Source organism: Triturus cristatus, chromosome 4_2 (genome assembly GCF_964204655.1).
Source record: "Triturus cristatus chromosome 4_2, aTriCri1.1, whole genome shotgun sequence".
In the NCBI taxonomy this organism is placed as follows: Eukaryota; Metazoa; Chordata; class Amphibia; order Caudata; family Salamandridae; genus Triturus; species Triturus cristatus.
The window spans coordinates 186291481-186310974 of NC_140586.1; the positions used below are offsets into that span (position 1 = coordinate 186291481).

Sequence of the window (19494 nt, forward strand, 5' to 3'; positions counted from 1 at the left end):
GGGTAGCACTTCTTGTAGTGATGTCATCTTTAATTTTTGCGTCTTTATGAATTTGTTTAGGAATCCTAGGTCCAGGATGGGTCTTAGTGATTCGTACACCTTTGGTACCAGGAAGTAGTTTGAGTACACTCCCTTGTTCCTTTCTCTGCATGGCACTGGTTCTATGGCCCTCTTTTTCAGTAGTTGAAGTGTCTCCTCCCTGAGTTGAGCGAGCTCTTGACCCGAGCGCTGTCTTCTCTTTGGTTTCTTGTTTGGAGGCCTTTTCTCTAACTCTATGCAGTATCCGTGCTGTATGACGTTGAGACCCATTTGTCTGAGGTTATTTGTTGCCATTGTTGAAGGTAGAGGCCCAGTCTTCCGCCTACCGGTGTTGCATGCTCGTAGGCACTTGTTTTGTGTAACCCCCTTGGTGTTCTTACATTGCGCTTCACCCTTCGGGGTATGCTGGGGGTGAGCGTCTTTTTGCGTGTGAAGTCACTTAGATGAGGGTTGGTCTCCCCCTCTCCTCCTTTGGCCACGTCCGTTTCCCCTCCCGCGAAAGGACTGGCCTCGAGGCTGGTACTGCCAGTTCTGCTTCTGCTGTACCTGCTGGCTGTGACTGTCAACCTGCTGCCCTTGCTGGAATGTCTGGTGCGACGTACCCTGCTGGATTCCTCCCCTTCCGTAGGGTCTCCGATTTGGGGTGCCTCTTTCGCAACCCTCTGAATTGCAGGGCCCCCATGGATCTTGCCATCTCATTTTCCTTTTTCAGTTGGGTGAGCTTCTCGGCCACAGTTTCCCCGAAAAGCGTTTCACCGTTGAAAGGGGTGTTCAGTATGTTGTTCTGGACTTCCTGCTTGAATCCAGAAATTCTGAGCCAAGCCGGTCTCCTTTCAGTGATCCCTATGGCCATCAGTCTGCTCGAAGTTTCCGCCCCGTCCAATACAGTCTTAATGCACGAGTTGGCGATATTCTTCCCTTCCTCCACTAGATGGGAAGCCCTTTGACGGTACTCTTCTGGGAGATGCTAGACTAGTTCCCCCATCTCATCCCAATGCTGGTACTGGTGTCTGTTCAGTAGCGCGTTTCAGTTTGCCATGCGTCAGTGCATTGCGGCGTTTCTTTCTACCTTCCTTCCAGTGAGGTCCATTCTTCTGCTCTCCTTATCAGGAGGTGGGCCCGAGGTCGCCGGCACATTGGCTCTTTTCCTGGCCGTGGAAGCAATGATGGAGTCGGCAGTGACCGATCCCTTGATGTAAGGAGGATCCTGCGAGGAGTGCTTGTACTTCTTTTCCGTTCTGGGTGTGATTGACCGGCATGTTCCTGGGTCCTTAAACGCCTCCTTCCCTTGGTTCATCACGCTTTGGAGCATGGGGAGGAACTGGCTCCTCGTCTGGATGGGGAGCAGAGTTTCGAGAAGGAAGTCTGCTTTCGGCTTCTCGTCCAATTTCACACCAAAGGCTGCTGCAGCACTCTTGACGACCATGTTGTAAGCCCCGATGGATACGAGTCCACGGACTCTTCGGGATTTTCGGCGTCGATGTCTTGCCATTCCAGCTCCTGAGTCATCGACGGCGCCGAGCCGTAGAACGACTGCTGATCCTCTTCATCATCTTCTCCCTCATAGTAGGGGCCTTCTTCCTCCTCTTCAGGACCGCTCGACTGCTCTTCAGCGTCGAAATCTCCCTGCTCCTAGATCTCGACGATATCAGTCGACGGGGCCGTTGGAATTTTGAATTTTTTCATTCTCATGTCGAACTCCTCCTTCCTCTGAAGGATGCTCTCCATCTCCGCCTCGAACCTTCTCTTTTTCTTTTCCATGTCGGAGATGTCCTCTGCGTCGACCGCAGGTCTCTTCGACGGAGCTTGAGTCGACGCGGCCTTGTCTTTCATCGCCGAACGTCCCACCTCGTGGGTCTGTTTCGACGAACTCTGTCTTTCGGCGGTCTTTGGCACCTGGGAGTCCTTCTCGAAGGATCCGCTCGGCCTTCTGTCCTTTGAACCACTGGCGGACGTCGAAATTTTCAGCGCCGGTGTTCCCTTCGAGGACTTTGACTCATTTTTTCGAGAGTCACCTTCCGATTTTCGGGGCCCTTTTTGTGGTTTTGTACACGACGTGTGTCTTACCTCGTCAGGCGTTTTCTTATCGGTCTCTGCGACCGTGAAGACATCAGGTCCCTCGGCGATGTCTTCGTCGTCGGTGGGGAGGCCCAGATCGTACAGTGACTGGGCCTTACCCTTGCCTTCCATGCTGAAGTTGGCTCTCCTCTGTCGTTCTCTCACCCGGGGATTCTTCGGCGCGAAAGCGGAACAGGCGTTGCAGTCCTTGCTCTCGTGGTCGATCAGCAGGCAAAGGTTGCAGACCGGATGTTGGTCCTTCTGCGCGTACTTGTGGTGGCAGTTAGGGCAGAACTTAAATGGTGTCTTGTCCATTGCGCCCAGAGCCTCTGAGTGCGCATTTTCCTATGGGCGAAGAATTTCGAGGATCCCCTCCTTAGTCGTCCCGGCTGTAATACCTTTCTCTCTGTAGTCTTCTAAAATTCTCCTTCGATGAAACTCTCGTATTTTCCTTCTTCTAAAACTCTGGAGTTGCTCGATGACGATCCAGACCCAACGGCGGAAAAAAGAATCTGATGATGGCGCCCCAAAGGTGGGGCTTTCGCAGCAAGCACGACAACATCACGAGAGTTGCACCAAATGGTGGGACGTCGACTCCCACCTGGGCTACAAAAAAAAAAAAAAAAAAAGAAAAAAAAAAAAGAAAGACTACGAATCCGGACCCAACCACCAGATCACCGGAATAATGCACAGCATAGTGAATCCAGAAAGATTCACGCTGCAAAACTAACTATGGGGTCCCTTCAACTTCAAACTACGATTAAGTGGGTAGCAGCACTATGGCCTATTGGATTGAAAGGTGGTGGGCCTTCATTGAGGGAGTTTATCACAGACACATTTTAAGATGGATGAAGGACAGAGTTTAGAAGGTACTACATTACCGATCTGGTAAAGTATTGCCTTAGTAAGCCAAAAACCAACATTCATCTACTTAAATAAACTCCCGATGATCGGAGATTAAGTGGAGCAGCACAGTGGGTGGTGCAAGATGACAACCCCTACCTGCTGTCCTGGTGCTTGGTTGCTCGCCTGTCCCATCTGCATGCTCTGGGTGTTCATTCCTGGGGAGGACGATGGGAACTGGTTCTGCTGTAAAAACTGTGGGTGGCCACTAGGCTGTCCCACACCAGGCTGTTGCATGCGCTGAGCGAAGCCAATCTGTTGAGAAACCAGAAAAGGCACGAAAAACATTTATTTTCATATTCAAAAGTGGGCCAAAGGAATTTATAGGGTACATGTAAGCATGAAAAAGAAATCCACTTACAGTCACCCACGCACAGAGACCAACAAACTTACAGGTAACAGTTCACAAAGACATACGGGATCCTGTGGCCAGAGAAACAAACCAACTGGTGTTGAATCACGCATGCCATGAGACCAACACACATGCAATTATTGTTTCACACAAATGTACTGTAAACATACATGCGACCACCCTAGTTCAGAGTCACTATCAACCCACTGATGCATAATCTGTAAAATCACTGGGGGAAAATTAAGTCATTGGTTACAATAGTTAAGCATCTATGAAACTGAAATGCTTATTACCCTCATCTACTGTTTAGGGTATGAAGTTATGACAATCAAAAGTGAGTGTGTGTACATTTTGACACTGACAGCTTCAAAGCCACAAAGATAGATTCCTTACCGTAGAATATCCCCAGGTGTCAGACTGGATCTGGAAAGTTTTGCTTAGCAGTACCCCTGCGCGTCAGTAGGTGGCGTTGTGCGTCTCCGCGTCCGTCACTGGCGTCGTAAGCGCTGCGATGACGCCACGGAGAGTACTTAGGCACCACCCATGCACAATTACATCAGTTCTGTACACGACTTTCCGTGCCAGGAACGCAGAGCCATTTAAGATACTGACCATTGGTGCAGAAAACTAGGGCACAAAGAGGGATCGGTGGGGCGGTAAGGAATCTATCACTAACTAATGTCTCTTACAGATATATCATTACACAAGTAGTAACTTGTGCATCTGAAAGAGACACGTTAGTGATAGATTCCTTACCTTAGAATAGATACCCTAGCAATACCAACCCCGGTGGTGGGTCTGCGAACAAGATTACACCAGAAAGTCACGGAGCATGGAACGGCCAAAGAAGCCGTCCCTCCGGACTTGACTGTCAAGGCAGTAGTACTTGGTAAACGTGTGCAGCGAGGCCCACGTAGCTGCCTGACAATTGTCCTGCAAGGGAACGCCACGTCCCAAGGCAGTAGTAGCTGCCGTTGGCCTGGTGGAATGGGCACGCAGCCACATAGAAGGCTCCTTCTTAGCCAACGAGTAACAGGCCTTGATGCACAGAACAACCCACCGAGAGATGGTCCGCTTGTGCACGGCCCAACCTTTTTTGGCGCCCACTTAACCAAAGAGTTGGTCATCCACCCGGAACCGCTGAGTGCGCTTCAGATAGAACGAGAGCGCACGTTTCGGGTTCAGACGGTGGAGCCTCTCCTCTTTTGAAGGATGTGGAGGCGGAAAGAAGGTGGGCAAAGTGATGGTCTGCCCGATGTGGAAGGGCGCAAAAACCTTCGGCAAGAAAGAAGGACGGGTCCTTGAAACCACCTTGTCCGAATCAACAGAAAGGAAAGGAGGTTTGGAATAAAGGGACTGAAGCTAACTAACTCTTCTGGCAGAGCTGATAGCAACCAGGAAAGCAGTCTTTAAGGTGAAAAGACACAAAGGACAGTTGTGAAGCGGCTCAAAGGGAGTGCACATCGAGTAAGTCAACACACGGTTCAAGTCCCACTGGGGCATTATGAACGTAACTGGAGGGAACATGTGTGTAATGCCTTTCAGGAAACGGTTAACAACCGGAGACTTAAAAAGAGAAGGCTGATCAGGAAGCCGGAGAAAGGCGGAGATGGCAGAAAGATAACCTTTGATAGTGCCCAGAGCAGAGCCCTGCCGGGCCAAGGAAAGAAGAACAGAAGAACTTCAGAAAGAGGGGCAGAAAGGGGATCCACAGCCTTCACTGTGCACCATGCCACACATTTGTTCCACCGACAGGTGTATACCGTTTTAGCGGAGGGACGCCTGGCTGCCAAGATGACATCACAGACTTTGGGAGGAAGATCGAAAGCAGTCAACTGTCGCCGCTCAATCACCACGCATGGAGGTGGAGGCTGGACAGGTTTGGGTGCAGGACCGCTCTTGCGACAGAAGATCCTCCCAAAGAGGCAGTCGGATCAGGGGAATCGATTGCCATGCTGAGTAGCTCGGGATACCAGTATCTTTGTGTCCAATCCGGAACCACAAGAATGACTTGGGCCCAGTCGCGCCTGATCTTCTGCAGCACTCTGGGCAGAAGTGGTATAGGCGGAAAGGCGTACAACAGACCGCAACTCCACTCGCAACAAAAAGCATAGGCGAGCGAGTGCCGCCTTGGGAAAAAAAAAAACTTATGACATTGCGCGTTCTCTTCGGTGGTGAATAGATCAAACCAGGGCTCTCCCTACTGCTGAAAGAGACCTTGCAGCACGTCCGAGATCAGACGCCATTTGTGATCCATCAAGCACAGGTGGCCGAATTAGTCCGCCCTGGCGTTCAGAGAACCTGCCAGGCGATGAACCACCAAGGTGATGCCTTGATGTTCCAGCCATGTCCAGAGGCGCAGAGTCTCCTGGCATAGGGTCCAGGACCCCACCCCGCCTGGTTTGTTGCAATACCACATGGCGGTGGTGTTGTCTGTGAACACCTGCACCACACTTCCCCGGACAGAGGGAAGGAATGCCTTCAGTGCAAGTCGGATCGCCCGAAGCTCCAATAGGTGGATATGGAGCCGGGACTCCGCCGGAGACCAGAGGCCTCTGATCTCCCCCTCCCCCAAGTGGCCTCCTCATCCTAGGAGGGACGCATCCGTCACTACTGTGTGCTCCAGTTGGGGAAGGGAGAGGGATCTGCCATTGACCCAATCGCGATTCGTGAGCCACCACTGCAAGTGTCGTGCAGTGCCCTCCGAGATCTGGACAAGATCAGACAGGCTGCCCTGATGCTGCGCCCACTGGAACTTCCGATCCCACTGCAGAGCCCGCATATGACACCTCGCATGTTGCACCAGCAGGATGCAGGAGGCCATCAGGTCCAGAAGCCGGAGGGTCATCCTGACTGAAACCCGGGACAGGCTGAAAGATCGGAATCATAGCCTGAATATCCCAGACTCGCTGCTCGGGAGGTTAAACCCGAAAACGCGTCGAATCCAAAACTGCTCCGATTAAGGGGAACTTCTGAGAAGGACTCAGGTGCTACTTCGGCACGTTGAAGGAGAATCACAGCAAATGCAGGAGGTCGGCCGTAGTCTGAAGGTGGGCGATGACTGCCTGGGGTGAGCCCGCCTTCAACAACCAGTCGTCGAGGATGGGGAAGACTGACTCCCCTGACCTGCTCAGATAAGCTGTAACCACCGCCATCACTTTCGTTAACACCCGATGGGCGCTGGTAAGGCCGAAGGGGAGCACGGCAAACTGAAAATGCTCCTGGCCTACCGTGAACCGCAGGTAAAGCCGGTGGGCCAGCAGGACGAGAATGTGAAAATATGCGTCCTGCAAGTCCAACGCTACCATCCAGTCTCCAGGGTCGAGGGCAACTAAGACCTGAGCCAGAGTCAGCATCTTGAACTTCTCCTTCCGGAGTAAGCGATTGACGTCCCGGAGGTCCAAGATAGGACGCAGACCCCCTTTTGTCCTTCTTGGGGACCAGAAAGTAGTAGGAATAACAACCACTCCCTACCTCCGGTCCAATAATGCACTCGATGGCCCCCCCCCTTGGCCAAGAGGGCCATGAGTCCCTGTCGGAGAAGAGCCAAGCGATCCCCCGACATGCGGTGGCACCGAGGTGGCATGGCAGGAGGGGAGGACTGAAAGGGAAGGGAGTAACCGTGGCAGATTATCTGCAGCACCCATTGGTCTGATGTAATCTTGCACCAGTGAGGGAGGTGGTGGCGGATCGTGTCACTCACCGGCGTAGTGTGCTCCCCGAAGCTCAGATTTGGAAGGTTTGACGGCGGAAGCAGCGGGGGTGGAGGTGGACGGACCCGCACGCTGGTTCCCCAACCCGCACCTGCGGAAACCGCGACCCCGGCCGCACTGGGGCTGGTTCTGCACAGGCTTAGGGGACGGGCGCACCTGACAGCCTCTACCTTGGGCACGAAAGGAACGAAAATCAAGAGAGGCCGAACTCTTAGTAGAAAAGCCCAAGGACTTGACAGTAGCCCGCGAATCCTTTAAGCACTCCAGGGCACTGTCAGCCTTGCCGCCAAACAGGCTGGTGCCATCACAGGGCATGTCCATGAGCGAGCTTTGGACATCCGCCGAGAACGCAACCAGGCGTGACATCGCAATGCCACAGTGGTAGAAGTCGCCCTGCCCAATGAGTCAGCAGTGTCCAACCTACACCGAATGGCGAACTTAGCAATTGCCTGAGAAAGGACAGCCTGCACCTCTTCAGGACACTGAGGCAACACCTGAGCAACGGCATCCCACACCGCAGCCCTAAGCTGGCCGAAGAGAACAACCGCTTCCCAAACTGGTCCAGCCGTTTAGAGTCCTTATCTGGCAGGTGTGAGAAAGTGCCATCTTTCTTACATGGTATGCCCCCACTTTTTGCTGAATTGCTGAATGTACTTTGACTGAGTGTGCCCTGACTCCTGCCAATCAGGTGCCCAGGGCCTATGTTCCTTCCCTAAAACAAACCAAACCCAAATTGGCAAACCCTGGCCACATGTCAGCCCCTGGTAAATGGTACCCTAAGTACCCAGGGCTTTGTGACCAAGGGAGACCTCTAAGAGCTGCAGCACACCTTGTGCCACCCTTAGAGGCCCTGTACCCTTACACACACACACTGCCTTTGCAGGCTGAGTGCTTGGGTGCAAAACCAAAACAGTTGACATGGCACACATCAGTCACCCCTCTAGCTGGGTGCCTTATGCCAATGGTGTGGGCACAGGAGCAGGAGCCCTGTGCCCCACCAGTGCCCAGGTCAATTTCTGAGCCCTGTAAGTGCAGTGCTGCCATTTAAGAGTACATGGTGCTGAGAGCTCGTCCAACACGAGCTCCACAGCACCATTATGGCAACACTAAAGACTGGGAAGTTTGGTATCAAACTTCTCAGCACATTAAACCCACACTGATGCCAGTGTGGGATTTAATGTACCCAGCACCCCAGAGAGCATCTTAGAGGTGCCCCCTTAAACCTAACCTATAAATCCACGTCTGCTCTGAGGCTGCCACCCAGCAGACATGTTGCTGGACCCCTGGGTAGGAGAGCCCCTGCTCTCCTGGTCCTGCAACAATGCACATCCTGGGCGAGGTGCTAAATCTCCTCCCCCATGGTACCTACCTATCCTCCAACTACCCAACTTACCTCTCGAAGTGGTGGTGGCACCTGAAGAGTCCTCGTCCCCGAGCCTGCAGTCTTTTCCCAAACCGGAGATTTCCCATTGAAATCCATTGAGCGCCCGAAGGCTCAAAAGCCCTCTGCACCCAGCCGCCCGAGTGGCCCTGGCAGTGAAAACTCTACACTTTCCTACTTCCCCACTTGCCCTGAGTAAGTGACCAGAAGCCCAGCTCCCACAGCTGCGTGGCTTGCCAGACTGCAGCCACCAAACAAGGCCCCCCTATCCCTCATAGGATAACATTGTGCCTAACTCTCTCTGCACCCGGCCGCCCTAGAGTCGCTGAGGGTGAACCAACTGTACCTACCTGACCCTGGGAGACCCCCGAGTCTGTGCCCAGATCCTCAACTCTGCCAGTCGAGTACTTACCCTTAAACCGCAAACTCTATTTTCCTCATAGGGTAACATTGACTGGCTTTTTCCTGAAATTTCTTCCAAGTGTGGACTTTTCAAATTTCAAATATTCACCAAAAATCAGCCGAGTGACAAAAACGAATTTACACACCTGCTCTTAGGTGAGCTCCCACTGCTGGATCTTGGTGCCCAGCACTGACTCTGAAAAGTGTTCACAACTATACTTACTTCTAACTCATTTTTCTCCCATAGGAAACCATTGTCTGCTTTTCTGTGAAATTTCTTCTAAGTGTCTACTTTTGCAAATTTGAAATATTCTTTTAAAATCGTACCATTTCTGCAAACGAAATTACTTACCTGCTTTTGATAAGGACCCCAGTCCTGGGTCTAGGCACCCAGTCCTGGATTACTAAAGTAACGAGAAAGTACTCTACCTGCAATTTGAATTTCTTGCCATAGAGATCCATTGAATGTTTTCTGTGAAATATTTTCTAAGTGCTAACTTTTGAAATAGCTAAATATTATTTAAAAATCATTACAGTTATTAAGTCGACTTTCATCACTTGATTCTGAATACTGACCCCAGGCTGGTTCTAGGATCCAGACCTGGAATTCCAAAAGTAATCTAAAAAGTAATTTATTACAAATAACCTGAATTTACCATTGAGCTCAATGCATTGTATGTTTAGGAAATAGGATTGTTTATTGCAACCAACTGTGACTGTTTACACAAATTTATTGCTTGAAACAAAAGTATTTATATTCAACCTCTCATTCTGAGAAAGTATATTTTTACCCCCTTTGTGGTTCTAAAAATAAAACAAGCATATATTTTATATATACAAATCATTGGCCTAGAGTTCAGTTATTGAGTGTGTGAAACCATTTGCTGACTGAGTGTGTACAATAAATGCTTTACACTGTCCTCTGGTACTGCCTTACTGCTCGACCAAGCTACCACTTTTTGAGAGTAAGGTCATACCTAACTTTGACCTCTATCAGCCTCTGGGGGATTGTGGACTCTGTACACCCTGTACCTATTAGGGAACAGTATATACAGAACCACTTTCTCACACCTACTGCAACTACTTGTAACGGTTTACTAAAAAATCTATTGCATATACAAAAGTATTTTTATGAAACATCTCCTGTCGAGAAAGTATATTTTAATTCCAAGTGTTGGTTCTAAAATAAAACAAGCATATATTTTTTATATATAAACCATTGGCCTAGAGTTCAGTTATTGAGAGTGTGGAACCATTTGCTGACTGAGTGTGTACAACAAATGCTTTACACTGTCCTCTGATACTGCCTTACTGCTCGTCCAGGCTACCACTTTGGAGAGTAAGGTTATATCTAACTTTAACCTCTGTTAAACCCTTGGGGTCTGTGGACTCTGTAAACCCAGTACCTATTAAGGAACAGTATATACAGAGCCACTTTCTCACAATACCAAAACATCCCAGGACGCGGTAAAGCCATCATGGTGTTGGTAAACTCCCAATGACTAGTTTCCAGACCATATACTCAGGATAGATTTGCTGGGCACTTATAGAATCTAAGAATGGCCTTAAATATTACTGTCTGCTCATGCAGATAGGCCATTGCATGAGGTATAGGTCACCCTGCTTTAGGCCTCATGAAGTGCTGGGACAGGCATGGCACATAGGGATGTCAACATTTCACTTTTAACTGCACAAAAACACGCAGGGAGTTGAAAGAAGAGCTTCTGTTCCACGAAGGACACACAAAAGTCTAAATGATATAAGAGCCAATGGGTGGAACCAGTTTGCACCTCTGTTATTGCTGAAGATGGGGCAGAGTCTGATAGCACCACCTACAAGTGCGCAGGAGCTACGGATTAATAATTTCCGAGTGCAGTCTGGTGCCTGGGAAGATTCCAAGGATGAGGAATCTCTTGGATTTAAAAGAAAAAGCCAAAAACAAATCCAGACTCAACCACTAGTTGGCATGATGAAACAATTGAATTCAACAGAGTGATACTATGCAAGCTTAGTATTCTGCATCTCAAGATTATCCTCCGACAACAGGAAAATAGCTACGACCACTAGGAAGACATCTCTGTAGCATTAGAAAGTTAGATGACTTGCAGGCTACCAAAGAGACGTAAAAGCAACATGCGCTAAGACCATACAATTTGAGGACTGGACATAACAAGCACTGGCATAGCCAATAGGTCTCACCTTTGGGACCTTTTAAGTATTTAGTTATGCAGCAGGTCCCAAAGGCAAGACCTATTGGCTATGCCAATGCTTGTTATTCTATTGTGCTGGCCACATAGTGCTCTGAAGTATGCAGTGGAGAATTTTGCATCTCTGAATCTTGGTGCCGGGGTTGTGAATTAAGTGTTTAGTGCTGCTGAAGAGTAATACAGAATCCTCCTAGGAAAGCCTGCTTACAAGCCACTTCCGGTGGATGCTTGTTTGCCTATTCAGTTTCTTTACTCGCATGACCTACCCCTTCATTGTCCTCTCCCATTTTATATGATTTGAAACATTAGCAAGGAGGTCTAAGCGCTATTGAAACATAAATAAATGAATAAGGAATATGCTACTTACCAGTATGCATCTGTTCTTGGCATGTAGATCTACACACGTTTGCATAGATCGCCATCTGGTGTTGGGCCCAGATGTTTGCAGTTTGTTTTTCCTCTTGGAAAGTCTTTGGAAGTCATGAGGTCGGTGTCTCCTCCTTTGGATCGTATTGCGCATGGGCTTCGGCTCCATCCTCAGACTGTTTTTCGCCAGCAGGGAAAGATGGAGCGTAGTAATAACTGTGAAGAAACCCATGTGTGTTGTATCTAAATAAGATAAACTGGAACAGATACAGGTAGCCGGGGAGGCGGGTGGGCGTGTGTAGATCTGCAGCTCTACATGCGAAGAACAGATGCATACTGGTAAGTAGAATATTCCGTTCGAGGCATATGAGCTGCAGATTACACACTTTTGCATAGACTATATAGCAGTTCCCAACCGTAGCAGCGACCACCGGTATCTGTTGCAGTGATTTGAAATAGTGTTTTTAGTACAGCCTGGCCCACACTAGCTTGTTGCTTAGTTTGCACATCTACACAATAGTGTTTGGTGAAAGTGTGCGGTGTTGACCATGTAGCTGCTTTGCCGATATCGTCGAATGGGATGTTCCCTAGAAATGCCATGGAAGCCCCTATCTTTCGTGTAGAATGGGCTTTAGGGGGAACAGAAAGCGTTTGTTTTGCTTTGTGGTAGCAAATTTGGATGCATTTTACAATTCACCTAGCTATCCCTGATTTTGAGATGGGGTTGCCCTTGTGTGGTGGAGAGAAAGAGACAAACAGTTGTTTGGTCTTTGGGAAAGGTTGTGTTCTCTCGATGTAGTTAAGTAAGGCTCGTTTGACATCTAGCGTGTGCAGAGCCCTTTCTGCAACGGTCTGAGGTTGCGAGAAAAATATTGGTAGTTCAACAGATTGGTTTAGGTGAAAAGGGGAAATGACTTTGGGTAGGAATTTTGGGTTGGTACGCAGAACAACCTTGTTATGGTGCATTTGAAGAAAAGGTTCTTGTATGGTAAGTGCTTGTATCTCACTGACCCTTCTAAGGGAAGTGATGGCTACAAGGAAAGCTGCTTTCCATGTTAGGAATTGCAGTTCGCATTTATGCAAAGGTTCGAAGAGAAGCCCCATCAGCCTTGGGAGAACGATATTTAAGTTCCACACAGGTGAGGGTGGTACTCTGGGGGCGAATTATCCTTTTCAGGCCTTCCATGAAGGCTTTAATGGCAGGTACTCTGAAGAGTGATAGATGTTGCCTGTTTCGTAAGTGAGCTGCAATTGCTGCGAGGTGTAATCGAATAGACGTATAGGCTAGATTACACCTTTGTAGGTGGAGTAAGTAGCCTATGATGTGTTGTATAGACACGTCCAGAGGATTGATGGTGTTATGGCAATAAACAACAAATCTTTTCCACTTGGCAGCGTAGCAGGCTCTAGTGGTAGGGCGTCTAGCTTCTCTGATGACGTTCATACAGTCAGGGGGAAGATTTAGGTACCCGACTTCTAGGATTTTAGGAGCCAGATCGCAAGGTTGAGCTGAGCTGGGTCCGGGTGCCTGATCTCTACATGGTTCTGGGTTAGGAGGCATGGTGAGAGGTGTAGCTTTTGGTGAGGTACTACAGAGAGTTCCAGCAGCGTGGTGTACCACGGTTGTCTGACCCATGTTGGAGCTACTAGGATTAGTGTGAGGGAGTGCTGTTGTAGTTTTTGCACCACTAATGGAATGAGTGGGAGAGGTGGAAAAGCGTACGCAAATTTGCCTGACCAGTTCATCCATATCGCATTTCCTTTGGACAATGGGTGTGGGTATCTGGCGGTGAAGCTTGGGCATTTTGTGTTTTCGTGGGTGGCGAAAAGGTCTATCTGCGGATGCCCCCCCATTTGAAAGAACGGACGAAGAACCTGTGGGTGAAGTTCCCACTCGTGGATTTGTTTTGTCTGTCTGCTGAGCAGATCTGCCACGGTGTTTTGGACTCCTGGGACATGTTGAGCTAGGAGAAAGATTGTGGGGAATTGCCCATCTCCATATGCTCTGTGCTAATTGAGAGAGCTGTGGAGAGTGTGCCGCCTTGTTTTTGTATATAATACATGGCCGTCATGTTGTCTGTGCGAATGAGGACTGCCTTGCCTGAAATCTGTGTTTGAAAAGATTTCAGGGCTAGAAAGATTGCTAGTAACTCCAGATGATTGATATGGAGTAACTTTTGTTGAGGCGTCCATGTGCCCTGCACTGTGAGGTGTAATAGGTGAGCTCCCCAGCCGGAGAGCGATGCGTCTGTTAGTATTATTTGGGGAACCGGGTCCAGGAACGGTCGACCTTTGGAAAGGTTTGTGGTGTTCCACCACTGCAGAGAGCGATGGGTGCGACCGTCTACCAACTCAAGATCTGTCAGTTGACCCTGGGCCTGGATCCATTGGTGCGCTAAGCACTCTTGGAGTGGACGCATCTGGAGTCTTGCGTGGGGCACTATAAAAATGCATGAGGTCATCATCCCTATTAGTTGCATGAACACTCGTGCTGTAAGGGAGTGTTGAGGTATGAATTTTTGTAGCAAAGCCTGAATGCTTGCAATCCTGGCGGGATTGGGGTAGGCTATGGCTTTTGAGGTGTCTATGGTGGCACCGAGGTATTGTTTTATGTGGGATGGTGTTAGCTGGGACTTTTGGTGGTTCACCGTGAAGCCTAGTTGGTGAAGTAGTTGGATTGTGGTGGCGGTGTGGTGTACACATTGATTGTATGAAGTGGCTTTTATCAGCCAATCGTCCAAGTATGGCAAGACATGAATGTACTGTCTTCTCAGGTGTGCCGCCACCACCGCTAGGCACTTGGTGAATACCCGTGGTGCTGTTGTGACTCCGAACGGGAGCCCTTTGAATTAGTAGTGTTGTCCGTCCACTACAAATCTGAGGTACTTTCTGTGAGCATGGTGTACTGGAATGTGGAAGTATGCGTCTTTCAAGTCCAGTGTGGTGAGAAAGTCGTTCTGGGAGAGGAGCGGAAGTACCTGCTGAAGCGTTACCATGTGAAAATGGTTTGAGTGTATGTATGTGTTTAGGGGCCGGAGATCTAGAATAGGTCGTAGAGTTGCGTCCCTTTTCGGTATTAGAAAATATAGGGAGTAGACCCCCAAATTTTGTTGATTGGCAGGAACGTGTTCTATTGCCTGTTTTTGTAGGAGGGAGATTACCTCCTGCTTTAGTAATGTTGAATGTTCTTGTGACATTGGGCGTTGCCTGGGTGGAATGTTTGGGGGGGTAGATGTTAGTTCCAGGCAGTAGCCTGACCAAATTATTTGTGTCACCCATTTGTCTGAGGTGATGGTCTCCCAGACATGAAGGAAATTTTGTAGTCTGCCCCTGACCAGAGTGGAATGGTCTGAGGGGAGCGGGGGGAAGTCATTGGATAGTAGGTGTGGCAGAACAGGCGTTGTTTGTTTTGCCTCTGCCCTTGTTGTTGTTACCCCTGTAGCCGCCTCTTTGGTAACCTTTTGTAAAGGTGGTCTGAGTAGGGGACTTGTACGATGTGGACGCTGTGTCTGAGGAGTAGCCTCTGGATGCACTCTGAAAGGAGGAGCGGCGAAAGGAGCGTCTGGGCGGGTGAGACACTAAGGCCCCCATGGATTTTGCGGTATCCGTGTCCTTTTTCATCTTTTCTAAGGCCTCAACCACCTTTGGCCTGAATAGATGTTCCTGGTCAATGGGATGGTTAGGGATGGTTAAGGATGGAGGCTTGTACTTCTGGTTTAAACCCAGATACCCTTAACCAAGCAGGACGACGGAGAAGGACGCTGGTGTTAATGGCCCTGGAGGCTGTGTCTGCTGCATCTAGGGCACAACGTACAGAGGTGTTTGTGATTGTTTTACCCTCTTGAATTAACTCGTTGGCTCTACTTTTATATTTTTCAGGGAGATGGTGCATTATGCTTTCTAATTCGTCATAATGAGCCCTGTCATATCTGGCCAGCAGTGCCCGAGTGTTTGCTATACGCCATATGTTGGCGGCCTGGGATGCTGTGCGTTTGCCTGATGCATCTAGCAGTTTTGACTCCTTGTCAGGTGGTGGTGTATCACCTGACGCTTGCGAGTTTGCCCTTTTACGTGCCGTAGATACCACTAAGGAATCTAGTGGCGCTGGTCCTCTGATATAAGAGGGATCTGAGGGAGCAGGTTTGTATTTCTTTTCAATACGTGGGTTAAGGACCCTGGCTGTGAGAAGTTGGCCTGATGTATGATGTCACTAGTTCTAGTGTACACCTTATATCAGTCCAAACAACCCTTATGGTGATTGGTTGTAAAGTCAACCTTATAGACCAGCTATCATAGTGGTAGCATGGACAAGAGCAGTCTTAGGCTAAACTCTGAATGGCATGTGAAGCCAGCTGTGATACCATATATAATCCCTTGAATACCAAATGAAAGGACACCACAACAGATATATATATAAAATAAAGTGCATTTATTCTAGTCAAACCCTCAGCACTCTTTATGAGATTCGAGGTAAGTACAACACAGTCTTATTTAAGCATACATTAAGTCACACAGGTAAGTAATACAGTTAGGCCCTAGGGGCCACGCAAACCATATACTAAAGAAGTGGTATAAGGACCACTATCACGGAAATAGGATAGGCCTAGGCCATCGCTAGGGCTACACTACACTACCAACAGTTAGGAAGTGGGAGGCCCACGGGATTCAGGTGCAGAGTGGAAACACTCACGCGTAATGCGTATAATCGATAGAAATAGTACAGTTCTGAAATATGCAGTTTTAGGACACTTCTGGAGTAGCTAGAAAGTCGAGACTCGGAAACTAGAGCCTAGGATAGTCATTACCTTTGTGAGCACCGAAGTACCCAAGTTACCTAGCCCACGGGCTGCGGGTGCATAGGTGTGAACTTGCGTCTGGTTTCGTCGTGGACTTCTATGGATGCCTGAAGGAAAGTTGCTGACAGGCAGTCAGTGCAGTGTCCGGGAGATCCCAAGGCCGGGATCAAGAAGGAAGGGTACCTGCAAGCAGAAGGGACAGAGTCACGGTCACTAGCCAGTCACCACGTGGAACCAGGATGGAACCAGGCGATGTCGTGAAGATTGCAGGTGAAGAGGTGAAGCTTGTCGCAGCAGCCACGGGTACCAGGAGACGTCGAGGACGACCAGGACCAAGAGGCGAGCTGTCCCACGAAGGCTCTTGCTGTCGGCGGCATCGAAGTCGAACTAGGACTCACCAAGCCTTGGCAAGCGGAACCCACAAAGAATGGAGGACTTGCTTCTGGTGCAGACCAGGAAGGTCTGGGGTGCTTCTCTTTTGCAGAGAAGCGGGAGCCAGTCTGGAGGAGCCAAACCAGCAGTGAAGATTCGAAGGTGTGTCTTCGCAAAGGCCGCTAGCCAACGGGCAAGCAACCGGACAGACGCGGCAAGCAGGAAAATGCAGAAGGGCCCCACGCAGGACTCGTGGAGTGTGGGAGGCTGATCTTCGGTGCAGATGGTGCTTGGGGTTGGGGCTTCTCAATCCCCGGTGCACAACTTCGAGGGTACCTCAGAAGCTGCGCTGGAAGATACTCGCCACTTTTCCCAGGTAGCCGGTCCCACGTCTCTCGTCGCCTCCACGGATCTCAGCTCGGCTGTGGATCAGGGTCGGAGAAGTCTGGAAGTCAAGGCTCTGGTCGGGCTCTGCAGTCGGTCCCTCGTAGAACTTCAGCAAAGCAAAGGGTAAGTCTCTTGATGGTGCCTGTTTGCACAGGGTAGCCACTCCTTGGCCACAAGGGAGATTCTTCAGTCTTCTTCTTTCGTCGAATGTCGAAGGTCCAGAGTTTCTGTTCAAGTTGCAGGTTCAGGATAATCTAATCTCCTGAGGCCCAGCTACCACACTTATACTAATCTGGGGGGCTGGGTTGCCTGCTAGGTCACGCCTTATGGGTGGGACCTGGGAGGGGGGTGGTTACACCCCCTTCCCTTTGTCCAGTTTTGCGCCAGGACTGGGGCTGGTGTGCCCCAGCACCGGTTTGAACTGGACTATGCACAGGACACCTTGTGTGCCCCAGGCATGTCTCATTCCTTTCAGCCCTCACTGCCCCAATACACTAAAGTCTGTTTGGGGAGGTGCTAGCGCCTACCCAAGCAGGAAACCTATTGTCCAAGCCTCCCTTGCCGGGTACACTCCCAGCAGCAGGAGGTCAGACTCGTGTCTGTGGCAGCAGCATCCATTTTGTGATGCTGAGGCTTGGGTTAGAGTTAAACAGCAAAGTAGGATTTTAACATGTCTCTCCCTCTAGAAGGGAGGAATAATATCCTCATCACCAGAAATGGTATGGGGGTATTATTCCAAAGTGTTAGACACCTTACACGACATGTTTTGATAAAGCCAAACCATAGTTACCATAACCGTTTAAGATTATAAGGCACTTTAAGAGTATATGGTAGGCTATATCATAGAACAGCTATAAGGACATGGTTCCGAAAGCTGCAGACAGGTTCAGCTCATGCTAGAGCACCATCTCACATGTTACCAAGCACTCTGCCTCCAGGATTGTTAAGGCCTGCCATAGGAGTATCTGATAGGTACACATGTGTCTATTTTAAGGGTAGATATAGGTATACTATATCTAAGCAAGGGGTGATTACACGGCCTTGCCCCAGCTGAGTGATCAGCCAGTTGTGTCTGATTGGAAGGCCAGACCAGGGGTGGCATAAAACATGCTGCAGCCCATGGGAGGCCTAGGGTACACCTATGCCCTGGGTACCTAGGGTACACTGTACAGGGTCCAATAAGGTGATCCTTACCAATTGTGTATGTACCTAGGGTACATGGAGTCCATTTTAAAGAGAGAGCAGACAGCCTGAGACCCTGAATGGCAGGATCTCAGGCCAACTAAGTCGAAAAACCAGCTAGACACTAGGCAAAAAGTTGGGGGTAACCATAGTCCGATATCCACCTTCCTACACTGGCTCTAACTGGGTCTTTAAAAACTTCTGCCGCATGCTTTACCACCACTTTGAGCATGGGCAGTATGGAGGTGGATCTATGGGAAGTATCGAAAGTGTCTAGGAGGAAATCTTCCTCCACAGGGTCATTATGCATGTCAACCCCGTGATAATGTGCTGCCCTTTGCAGAAGATGGTTAAACCCTAATTAATCTTCTGGTGGAGATGGTCTAGAAGGGTAAATATCGTCTTGTGGGACGTTGGGGATATCTGGAATATTGTAATCGTCCCATGGATCTGGAGATCCTGTAGGGGTGGGGTCTTGTGGCACATCCCCTGTATCATCATATGGGTCCCCCTGATCATCATCGTCTGGAGACGGAGTAGGAGAACGATGAGGTGGGGGTGGAGAGGGCGGAGGGGGTGGAGGTGGGGAAGAAGGAGGAGAAGGAGGTGGAGGGGGAGGGGAAGGTATTCTGAACGGAGAGGTGGCAGAGTCCTTCCTCTTTGGAGGTGGAGGTGGAGCAGGCTTCTCCAAATGTCTCTTCTTAGTAGAGAGTGTAAAATGTCCAGTTTTTGGATCCATGGTGAGATTTTTTTGCAAGGGATCCGGTGTAAATAGCTCTGGTGAGGTAATTTGGTCCGTCGGCGTCGGGCCGATGATTTTTTAGGTTTTTCCGTACCGGTTTGATGTTTAGAACCCGGCTTGGGACCCTCCGGTCTCTTGATCAGCGCCGAGATGGGCTTCGGTTTGGAAGTGTCGGTGCTGGTGGCCTTGTGTGGTTTGGTCGGCACCAAAGATGGCGTCGGTGCCGAAGAGCTGGGTTTCGACCCCGAGGGCTTCGGTGCGGAGCTCGGTGTCGGGGTGGAGGCAGGTTTCTTTTTCGGTGCCGAAGTGTGTTTCTCGGCACCGCTGGTAGGCTGGCTCGAACCCGAGCCGCCGGAAGGCTTACGCGGCTTCTTCACCAGGCCCGAAGGTGGGGTGTGTGAAGCAGTGTCTCTGGTCTTGCCTAGGCCCGGAGGCGAAGGCGTGATCGAGCCTTTTTGGGTGTCGGCACGGGTGTGGGAGGGGGTAGATTGGTACTCACGACCTTCTGCGCCGGAGTGATGTCTTCCACATCTGACTCGTCGGCCTCGGAAGCGCTGACGAGGTCCTCTTCGATGCGATGATGTTCCGGATCGT

At 49.8% G+C, this 19494-nt stretch overlaps 1 protein-coding gene across 7 annotated transcripts in view; it reads right to left on the minus strand.

The window, feature by feature from the left end:
* Window positions 1-19494, minus strand: part of EP300 (EP300 lysine acetyltransferase) — a 520888-nt gene that overhangs the window by 164363 nt on the left and 337031 nt on the right. For all 7 annotated transcript variants that reach the window (XM_085601052.1, XM_085601051.1, XM_085601048.1 and 4 more), the window contains exon 13: window positions 3100-3255. In XM_085601052.1, the coding sequence (XP_085457178.1) occupies window positions 3100-3255 (156 nt within the window). The remainder of the gene's footprint in view (window positions 1-3099; window positions 3256-19494) is intronic.